General features: G+C 35.2%; 1 protein-coding gene across 2 annotated transcripts in view; it reads right to left on the bottom strand.

Annotated features, from left to right (window-relative positions):
* Sec22a (SEC22 homolog A, vesicle trafficking protein) overlaps positions 1-20,606 on the bottom strand; it is a 79,774-nt gene that overhangs the window by 32,333 nt on the left and 26,835 nt on the right. For both annotated transcript variants that reach the window (XM_077795354.1, XM_026394186.2), the window contains exon 6: positions 9,841-9,956. In XM_077795354.1, coding sequence (XP_077651480.1) covers positions 9,841-9,956 — 116 coding nt within the window. The remainder of the gene's footprint in view (positions 1-9,840; positions 9,957-20,606) is intronic.

The raw sequence follows: 20,606 nt of genomic DNA, 5'->3' as shown, positions 1-20,606 counted from the left end.
CGCACGCATGCCAGGCGAGCGCGCGCTACCACTTGAGCCACATCCCCAGCCCTCAAAATAATTTTTTTTTAATTTTTTTTTTTTTAGTTGTGGGTAAACACAATGTCTTTATTTTTATTTATTTATTTTTATGTGGTGCTGAGGATCAAACCCATGCCTCACTTGTGCTAGGCGAGCACTCCACCACTAAGCCACAACCCCAGCCCGGGAAGTCAAAATAATTTAATTTATAAATTACTATGGAACACTAAAGCAAATTTACAATTAAAAAAAAAAGCTACACTCATCCTAAATCTCTTCAGCCTGAATTTAGACACAAACACAAAAAAAATCATTGCTACATATTTTAATAAACTCCTCACTATCACCGTAAGAGGCAGTTATTAATCTAGAAGAAACTTATGCTGAATCTTTTTTTTTTTTTTTCTCTGCAGGCAAATTTATTTTTTTTTTAATTTTTTTTTCTAAAGATAGAGTGAGAGAGGAGAGAGAGAGAAAGAGAGAGAGAATTTTTCAATATTTACTTTTTAGTTTTTGGCGGACACGACATCTCTGTTGGTATGTGGTGCTGAGGATCGAACCCTGGCCGCACACACGCCAGGCGAGCGCGCTACCGCTTGAGCCACATCCCCAGCCCTTATGCTGAATCTTAACATTGACAATATAGGGGTTGGAATTGGGGCTCAGGTAAATGGGGCTCAGGTAGAACACTTGCCTAACATGTGAGACACTGGGTTCAATCCTCAGCACCACAATAAAATAAAGGTATTGTGTCCATTTATAATAGGAATGCTGATTCATGTGGGTCCTCAAATTCAATGTACCTCAAACACAAAATTACATGCTAGAAGATAAATGTAGCAATTATTTTTAGCATTCTAAAGAGTATTTAGAATTCAAGACCTTAAAACACTTTAGTAATATCTTTAAGTTATTCACTCAGAAAGCACACATACTTTTTGTTATGACTCCTGAATGAGGAGGATATCCTAATGAGGATACTTAATCTGGGTACTGTCTTTTCCTTCCTTTATTAGCACTATGATTTGACTGATATCATTGCAGGTAATTTCAAAACAGGCAAAGGCTTAAATTCTGTGTCCTGGGATTTGCACACAAGCCTACACAGCAGACAACCTCAGAAAGATCTATTTGTACTGACCAAAAATTATCTACAGTAACTGTAGAGATTATTCCCAACAGAGTAATAAACCAGAAAGAAGGCTCCCACAGTATGTCTAGGTCCAACTGCTTCAGTGAAAACAAAAAAAATCTTTAATATACGTTGTGATCAACAATCAAATAGACTAGTAAGGGAAATTTAAAATTAGAGCTCTCAAGTCACCAATTTTGTATCTTTTTTCTTTAAGATTAAATTGGACTAAGGATGTACTTGCAAAAATTAGTCTAGTTTGCACCCCTGAATTACTCTGCTTAAAACTATCATTGCATCTATTTGCATTCTGATATTTCATCTTCTCCGTCCCATCTTTTATAATACAGAATCTTTAGAAGACAGATGCTATACTATACAACACTATACAGCACTCCCTTGTTCATTGTCACAGCAAGACATGTAAAAATATTTTCAAACACCAGTCACTTTACCACATTTTTCTCCAGGGGGATAAATTCCCAATTACTAGAGCAATGGGAATCTACTTTTGGTTCAATTAATTTCTAAAGGTAATGATTCTCATTTAGATGAAAGGATTAGAATCTGCTGGTAATCTTTTTAAACTTCCAATGAATCACCAGGCATGGTGGTACCTGACTGTAATTCCAGGGACTCAGGAGAGTGAGGTAAGAAGATGACAAGTTCCAGGCCAGCCTTAGCAACTTATCAAAGCCCTAAGCAATTTAGTGAGACTCTGACTCAAAATAAAATATAAAAGGGGTTAAGAATGTGGCTCAATGGTTAAGTGCCCCTGGGTTCATTCCTATTACAAACAAAACAAAACAAAAAAACACGAAACACAAAAAACTGCCTTCAAGTGACAAACTATATGTGGACTACATTCTTTCCTACTTTGCACTTTCTTCCTCTCTCTTCTGAGATTCACTATTTCAGAAACTTCAACTACTGATAAGAATGTATGTGGAATATATCACATGGGCAATAACAGAACAAAGATTTTTAAACAATGCTAAAGAAACACCCAGTCAGATGCAAATGCTCTGTTTACCTAAGAGCAAAGAATCCCATATATAACAATTTATAGTTATTGGAGTCAGATATGAAGAAAATGCCAATGGAGTAAATTCAGTCTACAACCACAGTGAAGAAGAAAGAATTCCATATGGATCATCAGAAAAATACACAAGCACACACAGTTTCCAAATTATAAATTACATACTGATTTTAAAAAGACCACTCCAGACTCTTTCCTAGACATAATTTACCCAATTTCCCTTTCATATCCCATCACCAGTAAGAATGATGAACTGTTTAAAGCAAACAAAATTCTTTGAAGCATCTAGGGAAACTGTAGAATCTAAGACAGGGGAAGGGGGAAGTTTAAAAATCCAGGGAAAATGTTCATTCTTTCCTAGACTCCCACAAAAATATTGACCTTTACCTGAAATTTTTATTATTTGGTAGTCTACCAATCAAGTTGGATTAACAAAAGTTATCTTTTTCTCCTGCTTGTCTATTAGGTGCTTTTTCTTTTTGCAGTGCTGGAATCAAACCCAGGGTCTCATACATGCTAGACAAGTGCTCTACTGCTGAGCTACATCCCCAATCCAATACACACTTTTATTATTTAAATTTTGAATAAGTAATTTTTATATGATTCAATAAGTAAAAAATAAATAAAAAGATATTCAGTGAAAAGTCTCATTCCATTTTCCCCACCTGTCCAGTTCCCACCATTGTTTATTACTTTCTTATCCAGAAGAGTTTATTTATACATATTTATGCAAAATAAAACATACTGATTTTCAGGCAGGTGGGGTATGGGGGCTGAGCAGGGATGGCTGGGTGCAAGGTTAAAGAAAGGGGATTGACTCTCATTGGCTTTCTCAAAAAGGCCCTTGTTCTAGGCTGGGATTGTGGCTCAGTGGTAGTGCGGTTGCCTAGCAAGTGTGCGACACTGGGTTCAATCCTTAATGTCACATAAAAATAAATAAAATAAAGGTATATGTACATCTACAACTAATTTTTTTTTCAAAAGGTCATTGTTCTGAGAAGCACAACATTGTATATATGTACCTAGAAACTTGTATTAGATCCCTGAACCTGGCTCCATTCTGGTTAGAGATCTAACACCCTTACTCAGCTGTGTAAAGAAGGAGGCTCAGTCTCTCCACGGGCAGTGAAGGCCCACTCCACCCCTTCCTAAGAGTGTAACAGGTTATACTTAGTGTTGCTAAATAGAGTCACACTTAACTAAAAAACATCAAAGCCCAGAGAACATTCTTCTCTTTCCAGTTTTTTTTTTTCCAAGTTATTAAGGAGAAAGTCTTTTTTTTTTTTTTAGTGTTGGCTTTTTAAAATAAACTTCTTATTTAAAGCAGTTTTACATCTACAAAGAATTGAGTAGAGAGTTCCTCTATACCCCACTTTATCCCCTGCTCAGTTTTCCCTAGTAACTCAAGCATCATATGATATATATTACAACTATCTAATACTAATTATTATTAATATCCATAGTTTATGTGAGGGATCACTTTTTGTGCTGCATATTCTGTGGCTTGACAAATGTATAATGAAAGTGTCCACCATCAGTAACATACAGAATATCACTGTTGTAAGAATATGTACCAAATATTTATCCCTGGCTCTCCCCCTAAACCCCCAGCAACTAGAGAATTTTTTTTTACTGTCCATAGTTTTGCCTTTTGCTGAATGTTATATAGTTGAAATGGTACAGTATGTAATTTTTTTCATACTGGATTTTTTACTAAGCAATACACACTTAAGGCTTATCCATTCCTTTTTTGCAGCTTGATAGCTCTTTTTATTACTAATAGTCCATTGGATGGATTATTACAGTTCATCCATTTACCTTTTGAAAGTCACCTTTCTTAGTAACTTCTACTTTGTGAAATTATGAATAGAGCTCATATAAACATTCATGTGAAGGGTTTTGTGTGGATCAAGCTTTCTACCCCCTACCTGGAGGATATATCTGAGAATACTACTGTCAGATCACAAGGTAAGGCTATGTTTAACTTTGTGAGAAACAGCAGACTGTCTTCCAAAATGAATATACCATTTGCATTCGACAGCAAATGAGAGCTCCCTTTGTTCCATATCCTCATCAGTATTTGTACTTTTAATTGTGGGTTCCCATCTCCTGGTCTAACAAGTATGTAGTAGTATCTCTTTGTGTTTAATTTGCAATTCCCTAGTGACATATGATGCTGAGCATCTTTTCATATGCTTATTTGCCATCTGTGTATCTTCTTTAGTGAGGTATCTATTTGGAATTTTTACCCATTTGTTAATTGGCTTTGTTTGATTTCTTTTTTTTTTCTTTTTTTTTTTTTTTTTTTAATTTTAAGAGTTCTTGGTGTGTTTTGGAGTCAAACCCCAAATCGATTTTACAAATATTTTCTCCTAGTCTGTGGCTTCTCTTTCCATTCTCTTAACAGTGTCTTTCACAAAACAGAAGTTGTTAAATTTAATGAAGAGTCCAACTTATCATTTTTTCCTCTCATTGTGCTTTAAGTGTTGTATCTAAAAATTCACTGCTAAACCCAAGATCACATATATCACATAGGTTTTCTTCTAGGTTATCTATGAGAAGTTTTAAGATTCTGTGAATTACATTAGGTCTGTGAGCCATTCTGAGTTAATTTTTATGAACCCTATAAAATCTATATCAAGGGGCTGGGGATGTGGCTCAAGCGGTAGTGTGCTCGCCTGGCATGCGTGCGGCCTGGGTTCAATCCTCAGCAACACATACAAACGAAGATGCTGTGTCAGCCGAAAACTAAAAAATAAATATTAAAATTCTCTCCCTCTCTCTCTCCTCTCTTCTCTCTCTCTCTCTAATAAAATAAAATAAAATAAAATCTATATCAAGATTCACTCTTTTGCATGTGAATTCCCAGTTATTCCAATATCATTTGTTGAAATGACTATCCTTTCTCCATTGAATTGCTTTTGTTTCTTTGCCAAAGATCAATTGACATGAATGAACATGTGAATCATCTGACTCTACTTTGTGTACAACTAGAGACATTAAAAATTGTGTTCTATATGTATAATATGAATTGAAATGCACACTGCTGTCATGTATAACAAATTAGAATTTAAAAAAGGTCAATTGACAGTATGGATATAGGTCTACTTCTGGTCTCTCTATTCTATTCTATTGGTCTATTTGTTCTTTTGCCAATATTGCACTATTTTTAATTATTGCAGTTTTATAATAATAAGTCTTAAAGCTGGATAATATGAGTTCTTTAATTTTGTTGTTCTTCTTCAGTACTGTGTAGACTATTCTCTCATGTTTGGTCTTTGACTCTAGTCCTATCACAGAGCTCTTAAGATCTTTGTAATTTCCTGAATTATAGAGGCATCTGACACAGAACTCCTAAATCCCTTGGAATTTCCTGGGTGATAAGAACATCTTTTGTTCTTAGGCAACTCTTGGTGGGCTCTTGTGTGGGGGCTGGTTACCAGAAAGACCAAGCCATGATTAGAAGCTGGGAACTCTCTGCTCCATCCCGTTTTCTGGGAGAGGAAAGGTGGAGATGAAGTTAATAAGCAATCATGCCTTCCTAAAAATCTCTAAAAGATGGGGTTTGAAGAACATCCAGGTTGGTGAGCACATCCATAAATGTGGGCAGTGGTACCCCTTAACCCTACAGGGACAGATGCTCCTGTGCTCAGACCTCCCCCTATATACCTCTTCATCTGGTTATTCATCTGTAGACTTGTAATATTCTTTATAATAAATGGGTAAAGATGTTTCCCCGAGTTCTGTGAACCATTCTAGCAAATGACTGAATCAAAGGGGAGAGTTGTGAGAAGCTCCAAGTTACAGCCTTGGTTGTAATCACAGGTGACACTGGATTTGCAACTGGCAACTCATCTCATATTGGGGGAGGAACAGTCTTGTGGGACTCCACCCTTAACCTGTGAGGTCTGTGGTAACTCCAAGTAGACAGTGTCAGAATTGACTTGAACTGTAGAGCACTCAACTGGTGTTGAAGAACTGGTTAGTGTGAGAAAACCTTCTACACACCTGATAGCAAAAATGAAGTTCTAGAAGTACAGAGTGCCATGAGTGAGAATACAAAACAAAACGGCTTGCTTTTCTCTGTACTCTGGCCTTTCCATTTAAACTTTAAAATTACTTTATCAATATCCACAAAATATCTTACTAGGATTTTTATTGGGATTATGTTAAATTTATAGAACACAATAGGAAGAACTGATACTTCAACAACATTGAGTCTTCTTATCTGTGAACATGGAATCTCCATTTATTCAGATATTTCTTTTATCAGATTTTTATAGTGTTCTTTATATGGATCTTGTATTTTTTGTTAGACTTATTCTTAAGTACTCTTTTTTTGGGCGCCAATACAATTGGTATTGTTTTTCATTTCAAACCTCAGTTGTTCTTTGATGGCATCTAGGACAGCTTTTGTATATTTTAACCTCATATTCTGTGACCTTGCTATAATCACTTATGAGCTGCAGGGCTTTTGTTTTATTTTTTCCTTCAATTCCTCATAGCAATCATGTCATCTACAAAGACAGTTTTATTTCTTCCTTTACAATCTGAATACCTTCATTTCCTCTTTCTGTCTTATTACATCAACTGTGACTTCCAGTACAATGCTGAATAGGAGTGGTAAAAGGAAACATTCTTGCCTTGTTTCTGTCTTAGGGGAAAAAGCATCTGGTTTCTCATCACTAAGGATGATGTTAGCTGTAGGGGGTTTTGCAGATGTTTTTTTACCAAGGTGAGGAAGTTCTCTCTATTCCTAGTTTGCTGCAAGTTTTTTCACGTGTGGGGATTGGATTTTTGTCAAATGTTTTGTCTGCATCTATTAATATAATCATGTGATTCTTTTCCTTCTTTAGACTACTGATATGACATTTGAGGTTTCAAATGTTGAACCAGTCTTGCAGACATGGCATAATGCCCACTTGGTTATGTTATAAAATCATTTTTATACATTGATAAATTTGATTTGCTAATATATTGCTGAGTATTTTTACATCTATGTTCATGAGAGATATTGGTCTATAAAGTTCTCTTTGTAAAATGTAAATACACTAAGAAATCTCACAACTATCAGTTCCATGTAAGTAGCAATTAGTTCAATCAGATTATTGTTCTTCTAAAACCTAAAACTGTTGGGCACAGTGGTGCACACCTGTAATCCCAGCAGAGGGAGGCCGAGGCAGGAGGACTGAGAGTTCAGAGTCAGCCTTAGCAACTCAGCAAGGCCCTAAACAATTCAGCAAGACCCTGTCTGTAAATAAAATACAGAATAGAGCTGGGGATGTGGCTTAGTGGCTGAGTGCCCCTGAATTCAATCCCTGTACACCCCCCAAAAAAATAAAAATGAAAAAATAATAAAACCTAAAATTGTATCAATTACAATGAGATAAGATATTACTGATAAGAGGGAGCATGGAAAATTATGAAATCAAGGCAGGCTTCAGCTAATTGTAACATCTCAAAAGCAGTTACTAATAGGGCATTATGTATAATTGTGGATGTGTAACCGACGTGATTCTACAATCTGCATTTGGGGTAAAAATTGGGAGTTCATAACCCACTTGAATCTAATGTATGAAATATGATATGTCAAGAGCTTTGTAATGTTATGAACAACCAATAAAAAAAAGAAAAAAGAAAAAAGCAATAGAAGGTTGTAGTTTATACACTTTCCTTAGCTTTTAAGTCATGAATCAGGAGAGAGAAGGGAGAAATCAGCCTGAGAGGATATATCAGTGCCTGGGGGGAAAAAAAAAATTATAGTTCCCTTTAACCAACTTTGTGGGATACAATAACTTTGTCTGCATTTTAACTTAAAGGTAATATGGTCTGAGTCCCAGGTTCCATGGCCCTTATGAGTCAGAGATATAAGCGAGGTTCTGTGGTATTGAAGTTTTTCTCTACCCAGGCCTGCTCCACCAACAAAAATAAACTCTTCACATACTGCTACTACAGTTCTTTCCATTTCATTAATACAATTTAAAAAACAAAAGTGCACCTTATTTAGTAGCTTTTCCAGTCAATAGTTTCTAGACTACTCCCGTTTCTTCTTTTGGACAACTTGTTTAATTGGCTCAAAATTGAACTATTTCTGATGGAATAAATCTGACTTAGCTGAGGGGCAGGGGATAGGAAGGCCAAGGAACAGTAACCAGCATCCTCTGCTTGAAAGGGGACAGAGGCTTTATCTATAGACAAAGAATGTTTGGAAGAACTGAGAAGTAATGACAAGCCCCATGGAGCCATTTTAGGGACAGTTCTGTCACCAGAACATGTGATGTCTACTGTTGTCTTTAGGGGGCTGAGTACATTCAGAAGGTATACAGAATGTATCCTCTGAGTATCCCCCAAATTAACAGTACTTTAAAAACAGAATACAGTAAGGGAGGGAGGAGGAAAGGAAAAGGGGAAATACTGGAGAATGATACTGGCCAAATTATATTATTATATATGCATACATATATGTATATATATATATATATATATATATATATATATATATATATATATGTTACATGTATGTTTATGTAATAATAAATCCCACCATTATGTACAAATATAATGCACCAATAAAAAAGATGAAGGCCCTGTGTGGTGGCACATGCCTGTAATCCTTTGACTGCTAAGGCAGGAGGATCACAAGTTCAAGGCCAGCCAGTCTCAGAAACTTAGTGAGACCCTAAGCAACTTAGCAAGACCTATCTCAAAATAAAAAATAAAAAGGGCTGGGAATGTGGCTCAGCAGTTAAGCACTCCTGGGTTCAATCCCCTACTGAGAAAGAAAGAGAGAGAGAGAAAGGAAATAAAATAGAATATAGTATGTTGAGTGGGTTTTTACAAATGATATTCTTAACTTAATGCTGACCCGAGACAAAGAGAGAAAAATCTGATTCACAACATGGAAGTGTCAAGAACTCAGCAGAGAAAGTGAATAGAAACAAGGAATAAAAGCTGTGTAGTCTCAAATGTGCTCAACTCTAAGAAAGGAAATTTCAAAGAGTATACAAAAAGCATAAGAGGAAAAAGTCAATATATTTTGATAGCTACAGTCTCTGGAAGTAACTCCATTGGAGTTGGTAATATCTGAAAAAAAAAAAATCAGTGGTCTCCAAGGTAGCTCAGGTTTTAGAAGACCACCAATCAAGAAAGGAATAGATAAATAAATAGAAATTTATAGAAGTAGATACAAACACTAGCCATGCATGCCTCCTTCATTCTTCCACTACTCTTTGCCTACTCAGTTCCTTCCAGTACCAGCTCACCTCTCTTCCACAAAGTCTTCTCCTACCCTAACACTGAACTCTCCTTTTCCCAACTCTATGTATTTGGCAATTACTCATGGACTTCTTTGCCTCCCCGATTCAGATTAATCTGTGAGACTACAGGACTCATGTCACATATATCTTGGTGTCCTAAAACATGCCTATCAACAATGCCTATCAGAGTAGATGATAAATAACCAAGTGCTGATTAAGACAAAGTCAACTAGAAATGAGTGTTCTTGAAGGGAGAACAGGGTAGATATAAAGGACACAGACTTTGAGCATGCACTGTGAGCTGCACTAATACCCAAACCAATTCAAATCAATTATATAACAAGTAGAATGAATAGGTACAGTCAACTGAAATTGTAAAAATAGCACAGTACCTGTAGGAGACTTTCTATGGCATGAAAGCCGCGAATTAAATTCAGAGCTCCACATAAAAGACTAAGTATAAATGCCACAATCCCTGACAGAGTTGCTGGTTCCAGTCGCTGGTGAGCTGTTAATAAATAAAAGAAATAAAATAAATAAATAAAAGAAATGGTTAGGAAAGAATACTATATCTCGTGTAGTTGAACTAAAGGCTAAACAGAAATTTATTACTCAATTTAAATGGGTCAAACCCAAGCAATTTTATACAATGTATCTTAGCAATTGTTCTTTAAAATGCAAAATGTTTGACAATAAGAAAGCTTCATTCCCCTGAACTCAAATCAAATTAACTTCCTTTTTCTGTATTTTTTAACAAAGACATCTAACTTGCATTTGGGATATATAATTATAATAAGCACTCACATCTGGCAGTAAATCATTTAGGAAAAAAACTGTCTTACTATGTCTTCTGTATGCAAGTAAGTGCAAATATCACCAAGGTGACTTTGCTTGAAAAGTCATCACATAATTCCTGCTTTTTTCTACAAATGATTAGAAAACATTTTTAAGAATAAACGCAGTTTGCTTTTAAGCAAAGCTTCTCCTTATTTGGATCTCAGGGCTATAAATATCACTGGATATATGTGAAAGCACATATATATTCACCAATCAGAACTTCATAACAGAATGTGCTCTTATAGGTGTGAGATTCTTGGTCCTCTGAATACCACCTGAAGGCAAAAATGATAAAATACCAGCTGCAGAAGTTATCACTTTATCTTAACAAATATATTCCCTCATCTTCAGGGCTTCAGTTTTATAACAGCTTCCCTTCATCATCATTTTGCACTAGTAGAATTAACAATAGTCTAAATGAAAACACAAAATTAAATACATAACCAATAAATCTCAGAAGAGAGACAGCAAAGAGAGGACAACAGAATCACATTTTGATTATTTTATTTAAACCATTGAAGTGTAAAAGCTCAACAATGAAGTTAATGAGGTGGAACATTAATATAAGGATGGACTTAAATCTTTCCAAATTATATTCAGCCATTACAGCAGAAAAGCTTCCCCAGTTTATAAAATCAAAAAAGACATAACACAAAAAAGTATTTATTTTTCAAGTTCAGCAGAACATATGGAATAACATTTCCTTAAATTTCTTTTGTGCCCATGCCTGGCCTCCCAATCAATTTCCTTGAGGTTTTAATATGAAAATAGGCAATCAAATATCTCTGTAAGTAGTGGTACCAAGTCTTTTGTCAGTGGAAAAAAACTACCTCACATTTTAAAGCCTACCTAATTGTTCTACCAATTAGTCATATTCTACAGCTTCCCACCCTCTCCACCCCCTCTCAGTGAGCAAGAGGAAACTGACCTTAATTTTAAAAAGAAATTTTTAATATGGGCCTCAAGACTAAAACCAACTGACAACTAAATATATTATGTAAATCACACTTCTAAAGTATACAAAATGAGTTTACCTTACTAAAAAAAAAAAAGCAAATAATATTCTGCACTATAACTAAAAATTCCTATACAGTCAATTAGGTCTGGTTAGTCTTCAACCATTTTCAAGTGTTGATGAATACCTATTTAAGAAATGAATAATAAGTCTATATAAATTAAATATTTATTGCATTTCTAACACTTGCCTTCAGCCCTAGAGCACTCTCTTTATAATAATAGTATACCATTTATGAATTAATTATTTCAGAATAACCAAAACTATTTTTAAAGGCATAAAAGCAAATGATAGGCCTCCTTTAACAAGGACAAGGTATGCATTGTGCTCAAGGACAGCCTGACACTCTGCCAAATCACTGTGGGAAAGAAATTCTAAAGTGGCAATTTCCCTGCTTCCACCCTCACCCTCTTCCCAAGACCTGTGGCTTGCATTCTGAAAACAGTTATCAAGAAAATTTCATCTACACACAACACAAAGCGGGGGATGGGGGGGACACACCTACAAGACAATTTCCCACTTTAATAACTGAATTAGATATCTGACCACATTTTAAACTAGCTATCACTGTCATTTTTTACTTCAGTAAAATTTTGTTATCCAAAAATGCTTATTGTACAATTTTGTTTGGCACCATACTAGGCACTATTAGGTGCAGAGTGCATGTGGAACAATAACAAATGAGAAGCAGTGTAGGGAAAAAAAATAGTTTTGCTGGATCCAAAGCAGTGTCACCTGGATGAGTTTTGTTTTGTTTTGTTGCTACCATCTTCTGCCACAATGCCTTCTCCTTAATTAGCCTCATTGAGCCCAATGGCATTTTCATAACAAAATTAAATTTCTCTCAAAATATACCAATGATTTACAAAGTTTGTAAAAGTTCTTAAAGAAGCAAGATGAAATTCCTTGGAAACAGGGATATTGGTAGAGCGACTTCAGGAATGCTGAAGAGGAAATAAAATGAGGAAAAGCAAGGAAAATCTTTGAAGATGGATAAAATAGAATCAGGCATAAAGGAGAGGAATACTACTCCATGCAGAGCATGGAACATGAGCGTTGAAATGGAAATGGGAGAAACTCATAAAAGCTTCAACACTTACTACTTCTACCACTACCACTAATAGTGATTACTCTCCATGTGCCAGGCACCAAGTGCTTTGAATGTATGAGCTCATTTCAGTGCCAGGCACCAAGTGCTTTGTATGTATGAGCTCATTTCATCTCTCCTACAACCCAAAGCAATAGGCACTATAATTATCCTGTTTTTGTTTTTGTTTTGTTTTTTCAGAAGAAAAAACTAAGATTTGGGGAAATAAACTAATTTGCTCATGGACACAATGTATGTAAGCTGAAATTTAAATCCAGGCAGCCTAACTTTAGACCCCGCCCCACGCACTTCCCACCTCTCCACTTCTTCCCTCCCTTTGTTTGTTACTGGCAGTCCTGAGAATGGAACCCGGAGCCTTGCACAGGCTAGGCAAGTGCTCTATTACTGACCAATATCCCAGCCCAGAACTCATGTTCTTAACCATTCTGCTATAGGGCATTGCTAGTGGTTTTGTTTGGCTCAAAGGGTTGTTTGTGAAGAGTAGGGGGAAATAAAATCAGAAAGGGAACTCAAGGAAATTAATAGTCTGAAGTAAAAGGCTAAGAATTATGGGAAATTACATAATGGAGTAACACTGAAGAGCAAGAGACTGATACGGTTAAGGCAATGCTTAAGCATATTAATTTATTAATGGGTTTTAAAGAGATTAGAAGTAGGAAGAGAGAAACAATACTTTCTGAGTGCCTCCTCACTAAGCACACATCCTCTCATTTATCCTTCAAAATGGAATGCTTCATCAGACAGGAATGAATAACTGCTCTGTACCTAAAATTTTTCATTGGTAAATTGAGGTAAGTAATTTGCTATGTCAGATAGCTAGTAAGGGCCATCTTCTCAATTAGACCTTAGGTCTATCTAATTGCAAAGTCCCTGCTCTTTTTACAGTTTTTCAGTAGTGAGCGCATAAGGAGGAAGTCACTGCAAAAAAACTGACAGAGGGCCTGAATTATGATAGTGACAGTAGAAAAGGCAAACAAGAAAGAAGAGACATCATGGAAGTTAAAACTATTAGACTTGGCAACTAATTAGATGTGGGAAATTAAAGGGAATTTTATAAAATGAAAGTGATATTGGCTAAAATATATTGTTACATTGTACAATATATGCAATAACAAATCCCATCATTATGTACCACTGTAATGCACCAATAAAATATGTAAAAGAAAAAACAAACAAACAAAATGCCAAGTTTTATTCTTGGTGTCTAGGAAGATAAGGTGCTAGCAACTGATCCACAGAAAGAAATGAGAATGTTTTGAACATACCAAATTTGGGGGGAAGATGAAGCCCATTTAAATAGCAATTTTCAATTGCTTTTCAAGTGGAAAAGTATTAGCACTGGAGAAGCAAATGAGGTCTGCACCTGAGGGGAAGGGTTTAGATGAGATTACAAAGGAAAAAGCAGGCTGATGCAAATCTTTTGTAGAGACTGCCATTCAGTACAGGTAAAGAGTCTGGGAAGACAAACGTGGAAGAACCAGAAAAGTAAATAACCATAAAAAAATGTAGCAAAGGAAGACCATCAAGAAGAAAGATGGAGCTAACAGTGCCTTTAGACAAGTCAAAGAAAAATCTGAATTTAAAAAAAAAAAAAAAACTCCTAGATTTATAAAATAATTTAAGTAGATGAAGGGAAAATTCATAGGCTGGGGTTGTAGCTCCGTGGTAGAGCACTTGCCTAGCATGTGTGAGGCACAGGGTTTGATCCTCAGCACCACATGTACAACAAATGAAAATGCATTCTCTTTTCACATATACCTAATTAAAATAAATTAATTAATTTTAAAAGAAGATAGATAAATAAATAAATAAAAGTATTATGTCCATCTACAACTAAAAAAAAAATTTAAAAAAAGTCAAATAATCACAATGCTCATACAATGCTTACGGGAATGTAAAATGGCAACTAACTCCAGAAAACCGGCAATTTCTTAAAGACTTAAAAATGCTAATAACCTTTTGACCAAGCATTGCACCCCTGATATTTACTCAAGGGAAATGAAAAACATCAATAAAAGATGAATGTTCACTGTAGCTTTATTTACAATAACCAAACACTGGAAACAAACTAAAGGCCATCAGCAAAAAATGAATAAACAAGTTGTGGGATGTTCACACAATGGAATACTTCTTGGCAATAAAAGGAGATATGCAACATGTATGACATTATGCTAAGGAAAAGAAGTCATACACAGGAGTCACACAATATAATCTTGATTATATGAAGTTCTAGAACAAACAATATGAATATAAACTGAAAAGAATCAAAATGGTGGTTTATCTAGAGAGAAGTCAAGTCTGGGAAGGGATATAAAGGAACTTTTTTATCTTTTTTACTTTTTAAAATTATTTACGTATTTCACAGAGGAACTTTCTATGGGAGATGTAAATGTCATATATTTGTTAAAGAGGCAGACTATGGAATACAGTAATCATGTCATTTTATTTCTGATACTTTGAAATCTTGAGGCCTTGCTGACCCTGAGGGACAGCCTCTTCCAGGGTTAGCCAATCTGGCAAACAACTTGCCCAAGTAGGCCTCACACTCTCAACCACCTTCTCTCATACTTTTAACCACATTCTCTCATACTGAGAGCCACTATGTCCCTGCCCTAATTACTCCATGGCCAGGCATCACACAAATACACATAGCTCCTATGCCCAGAACTCATTGAAATTGTTCAAACTAAACAATCTTAAAGTCCTCACTCAATCTGATCCATTTCTTCCCTTGGAAACCACAGTAAAGGTTCTTTCCCACATTTTCTCCTTTCCCTTCTCCAGGGATCTATGAGTATTAAAAAACTATAGTTGCAATGGCAGTCATCTCCTGGTCTGTTGACCTTACTACAACTGAATAAGAATAAAACATATATTTTAAAAACCAGAAGCAAAGATTATGAATTTCCCTTTAAAAAAGAACTATAGAAATAAATCATCAAATAGATGAGTAGGCAATAGGTGGGAGTAGAGGTGAAACAAGAATGACAAAATATTGATACAATTGCTATGGGAGCAAGATGGTTACAACAGGATTAATTATACTATTCTGTTTACCTTGCCTATATTTGAATGTTTCCATAGTGAAACATTTAAAAAGAAAAGAAAGCAAATGTAGTACTTCATTCAATGTACTGACTTCTGTGATAAACATTTATAGACTTCAGTAAATATTAAGTATACCAAAATAAAAACATTCCTTCCAAACTGGGAGGGAGTGGGCTGTCAAAGGGTTAGAAAGAAAAAAGTAGAAAAATATGGGGAAAAAAAAGAAAGAAAGAAAGAAATTGAAACAGTGTAACAGATTGGAAGAAAGCTTGAAAAACAATGTTTATCAAGTGATTATTAACCTTATTCTAAAATAAAATTAGAAATTTTATTTAGAAGTTTCCCCATAAAACTGTCTTTTAACTTGAAGATTATAGAAAACATTGTGTTGACTTGGTCTGAATTAAAAGCAAATTTAAGATTAAAATAAGTTTTAGTTGTCAATTATTTTTTACAATTTTTTAAAACAATAAGAAATCTCAGATTCTCCCCATTTTCCTAGTGTCTGATGTTTGGTGACCCCGCATACCACAATGGTCTAAAGATCAGAAAGGAATGTATAGAAGTCAGCTAGAACAAAGAGTTTCTAACAGAGTCCACCTCCTGGTAGGCCAGGTTGGACCTACACCTAAAATTAAGGTTATTCTCTTGACTCCCAGGGGGTATATATAAATAGACAGATATACTTAGCAACACTGACTGCCAGACCTGTAGAAGGGGTGGCCAACAGAAGTCTTTGTAGCTCCTCCAACACAGACACCATCAAAATTCTAATCTCTAAAGTAACTGCAGAGATCAGTGGCACCATCCAAGGCTTAAAAGATACGCAGGTGGTGATGACTCTTATATTCCTATTTAATTCTCCAGTTAGGTCTCCAAAATGGGTGCATCTTAGGGGATGACAGATTACTTTAGGTTCCAACTGCACTGTCCCTTACAGCATTAATTCATGCCCTGATATGTAGTACTAATTTGGTAAACTTTTTTCTCAATTCCAATAAACAGGAAATCAGAAACATTTTGCTTTTATTTGACAGAGATATTAGTACATTTACCATATGGCCACTATGATACATCAACTCTGTGCCATAGTCTACAGTAGGGGGTGGCACCACAGGCCAAATTCAGCCAACCTGTTCTTTTACATCTTGTTTATGGCTACTTTTATGCATCATACCAAGCAGAACTGGAATAGAGACTATGTGGCCTCAAAAACCTTAACTATTTACTGTCTATTCCTTTATAGAATATATTTCCTGACCCGTGGCCTACAAAGATCTAACATTCTAACACCTGTAGAGCATTATTTTCATCCATGTCACTGATGATCACACGTTGATTGTACCTGAAAAACAGATGGTAATGTATGCCTTAGGTTATATGCCAAACCATAGAAATCAAAAATTGTAGGAGCCTACCACCTCAATCAGTTTCTGCTGGTCAAAGATCAAGCAAAAGCCAGGATCAAACTGATGCACCTTGCAACCCATTCCACTAAGAAAAGATATACTGATTAGCATGACTTTCAGATTTCAAAGATAACAGCACTACATTTGTTTACTGGATAACAATGTTTGAGAAGGGCCCAGAGAAAGAGAAGTATCCAGACTGAACTATAGGACACTTTACTCATTGGTTCTTACAATTCATGGATCCAATAGTGCTTAAAATATCTCTGGAAGATAAGAATAAACCAGGACAAAAGAATAATAAAAGAGGCCCCTGGGGTTATGAAGCATTGACGTGGTCCTTTGGTTAAAAACAAACAAACAAACAAACAAACAAAAACTGTTTCCATTTTGAGAACTAGTTATTGGTTTGCTAGGTGCCTTCACATGAATTATCACATACACACTATGAACCCCCAAATAATCTCTCTCATACACACACACACACACACACACACACACACACACATCAAAGAGACACAGCTAATAAACCAACAAAAAACAGAAAATGAAATTTTAAAATTATCAATAAAAATACAATCAGAGGGCTAGGGTTGTGGCTCAGTAGTAGAGTACTTGGCTAGCACATGAGAGGCCCTGGGTTCGATCCTCAGCACCACGTAAAAATAAACAAAATAAAGGCATTGTGTCCATCTACAACAACAACAACAACAACAAAAGAGCTTTCAGCTTTAAAAAATGAAATAAAATAAAATTAGATGCCAGGCATGGTGATGCATGCCTATAATCCTAGCAACTCAGGCGGCTGTAAATTCAAGGCCAGCCTTGTGAGACTGTCTCAAAATAATTAAAAAAGGGCTGGATGTATAACTTAGTGGTAGAATGCCCCTGAGTTCAATCCCCAGTACCACAAAAAAGAAAAATAAAATAAAATCAGAAAAATGACCAAAACTTGATGAGACAAAGAGAAAACAAGTAAACAAGATGGTAGATTAAAACCCAGCAACTTTAATAATCACGTTAAATGTAAATGGCTCAAACACCTCAATAAAATAGCACAGATAATAAACTTGGATTTTTTTTTAAAGATCCAACTGCTTAGTACCTACAAGACACGACTTTAAAGATACAAAGAAATTAAAAGTAAAAAGATGTAAAGAAAATATGCCATACTAACAAGACAAGTATGTCTACTTTCACAGGGGAGATGTACTAGGGAGTGATTGGCCAAATTACATTGTTATATTGTGTGCATGCATGAATATATAGCAAAACATTCCACCATTATGTACAACTATAATATACAAATAAAAAAATGTGGGGGGAAAAAAGGATGTCCAGTCTTACCACTCCTGTTCTCAAAATTCTAGCCAGAATAATTAGGTAAGAGAAGGAAATTAAAGGAATACATATATGAAAAGAATTAGTCAAATTATCTGTTTCTTGATGACATGATCTTATATTTAGAAGATCCAAAAACTTTACCAGAGGGCTTCTAAAGCTGATAAATAAACTCAGCAAAGCAGCAGAATACAAGATTAACATTTATAAATTAATAGCTTTCTTACACTCCAACAATAAATCTTCTGAGAAAGAACTTAAGCAAACTATATCATTCACAGCTAATAATCTCAAAAAATGAAATAAAATAAATCTAATCAAGGAGGGGCAATACCTCTACAATGAAAACTACAGAACCCTGAAGAAAGAAATTGAAGATCTTTAAAGATGTTAAGACCTCCTACGTTCTTGGATGGGCGGAATTAATATGGTCAAAATGGCCATATTACCAAAAACATAATACAAATTCAATATAATCATCATCAAAATACCAATGACATCCTTCACAGAACTAGAAAAGACAGTCTTAAAATTCATTTGGAGGAATAAAAGACCCAGAATAGCCAATGAAATACCGAACCAGTAGAGCTATGCTGGAAGCCTCACAATACCTGATCTCAAATTATACTACAGAGCTATAGTAACAAAAACAAACAAAAACAGCAATGGTATTGGCATTAAAATAGACTTGAGACCAATGGAATAGAAGACACAAAGACAAACACACAGTTAAAGTTATCTGATACTTGACAAAGGTGTCAAAAATTTTTGTTGGAGAAAAGATAGCCTTTTAAAGAAACGGTGCTAGAAAAAACAGATAACCATATATAAAAGAATGAAACTAGATCCCAATCTCACTGCACAAAAGTCAAATGAAAGTGGATCAAAGACTTAGGAATTAGATCAGAAACCTTGCAACTACCAGCAGAAAACATAGGATCAACACTCCATCATATTGGTGCATATACCAACTTCCTCAACAAAACTGCTAGAGCTAAACAAATAAACCCAAGAATCAACAAGTAGGATGCCATCAAATTTAAAAACTTCAGCACAGAAAAGGAAATGATTAATAAGAGTAAAGACAGAGCCTATGAAATAAAATAAAGTATCTTTGCCAGCCACTCCTCTGATGGGATTAATATCCAGAATATATACAGAGCTCAAAAACCTCATTGCCAAATAAACAGCGCACATAATCAAGTGGGGTTCATCCCAGGGATATAAGGTTGGTTCAACACATGGAAATCAATAAACATAATTCTTCACATTAGTAGACTTAAAGACAAGAATCACATGATTATTTCAACAGATGCAGAAAAAGAAGTTGACAAAACTTAGCACCCATTCATGCTCAAAACACTAGAAAAACTAGGGATAGTAGGAACATAACTTAACATTGTAAAAACTAAACCCAAGGCCAACATCATTCTAAATGGAGAAAAATTTAAAGCATTCCCTCTAAAAACTGGAAGGAGAAAGGAATGCCCTCTTTCACCACTTCTATTCACATAGTTCTTAAAACCCTACCCAGAGGGATTAGACAAAAGAAAGCAATTAAAGGAATATGAACAGGAAAAGAAGAGCTCAAACTATCCCTATTTGCTGATGACATAATTCTATATTTAAAAGACCCAAAAAACTCAACCAGAAAGCTTCTATAACTCATCAATGAATTTAGCAAAGTAGCAGGATATAAAATTAACCCCCCAAAAGTGTGTTTCTATACACCAATGATGAATCAGCTAAAAATAGGAAAACTATCCCATTCACAATAGCCTAAAAAATAAAATACTTGGAAATCTGTCTAACAAAAGAGGAAAAGATATGTCTAACAAAAGAAAGATAAGGATATCTTTCCATCTTATGTTCTTGGATAGGCAAAATTCATATTGACAAAATGCCCATACTACCAAATGTGCTATATAGATTTAATGAAATTTCTATTAAAATTTCAATGATGCTCTTCATTAAAATAGAAAAAGCAGTCATGACACTCATTTGGAAAAATAAGAGACCCAGAATAACCAAAGTAATCCTTAGCAAGAAAAGTGAAGCAAGAAGCCAGACCTTAAAATATACTACAGAGCTACAGTTTAAAAAAAAAAAAAAAACAGCATGGTACTGGCACAAAAACAGACATGGAGACCGATGGAACAGAATAGAAGACACAGAGACAAACCCATATAAATAGAGTTAAACATATATTAGAGAAAAGAAAGCCTCTTCAACAAATGATTCTACAAAAACTGGAAATCCATATGTAGTAGAATAAAATTTAATCATTAACTCTCACCCTGCACAAAATTCAACTCAAAGTGGATCAAAGACCTAAGAATTAGAATGGAGACCATGCATCTCCAAGAAGAAAATGTCGGCCCAACACTCCATCAGGTCGAC

The sequence above is a fragment of the Urocitellus parryii genome, chromosome 2, assembly GCF_045843805.1.
Source record: "Urocitellus parryii isolate mUroPar1 chromosome 2, mUroPar1.hap1, whole genome shotgun sequence".
NCBI lineage: Eukaryota > Metazoa > Chordata > Mammalia > Rodentia > Sciuridae > Urocitellus > Urocitellus parryii.
This window is presented reverse-complemented; position numbering and strand designations above follow the sequence as displayed.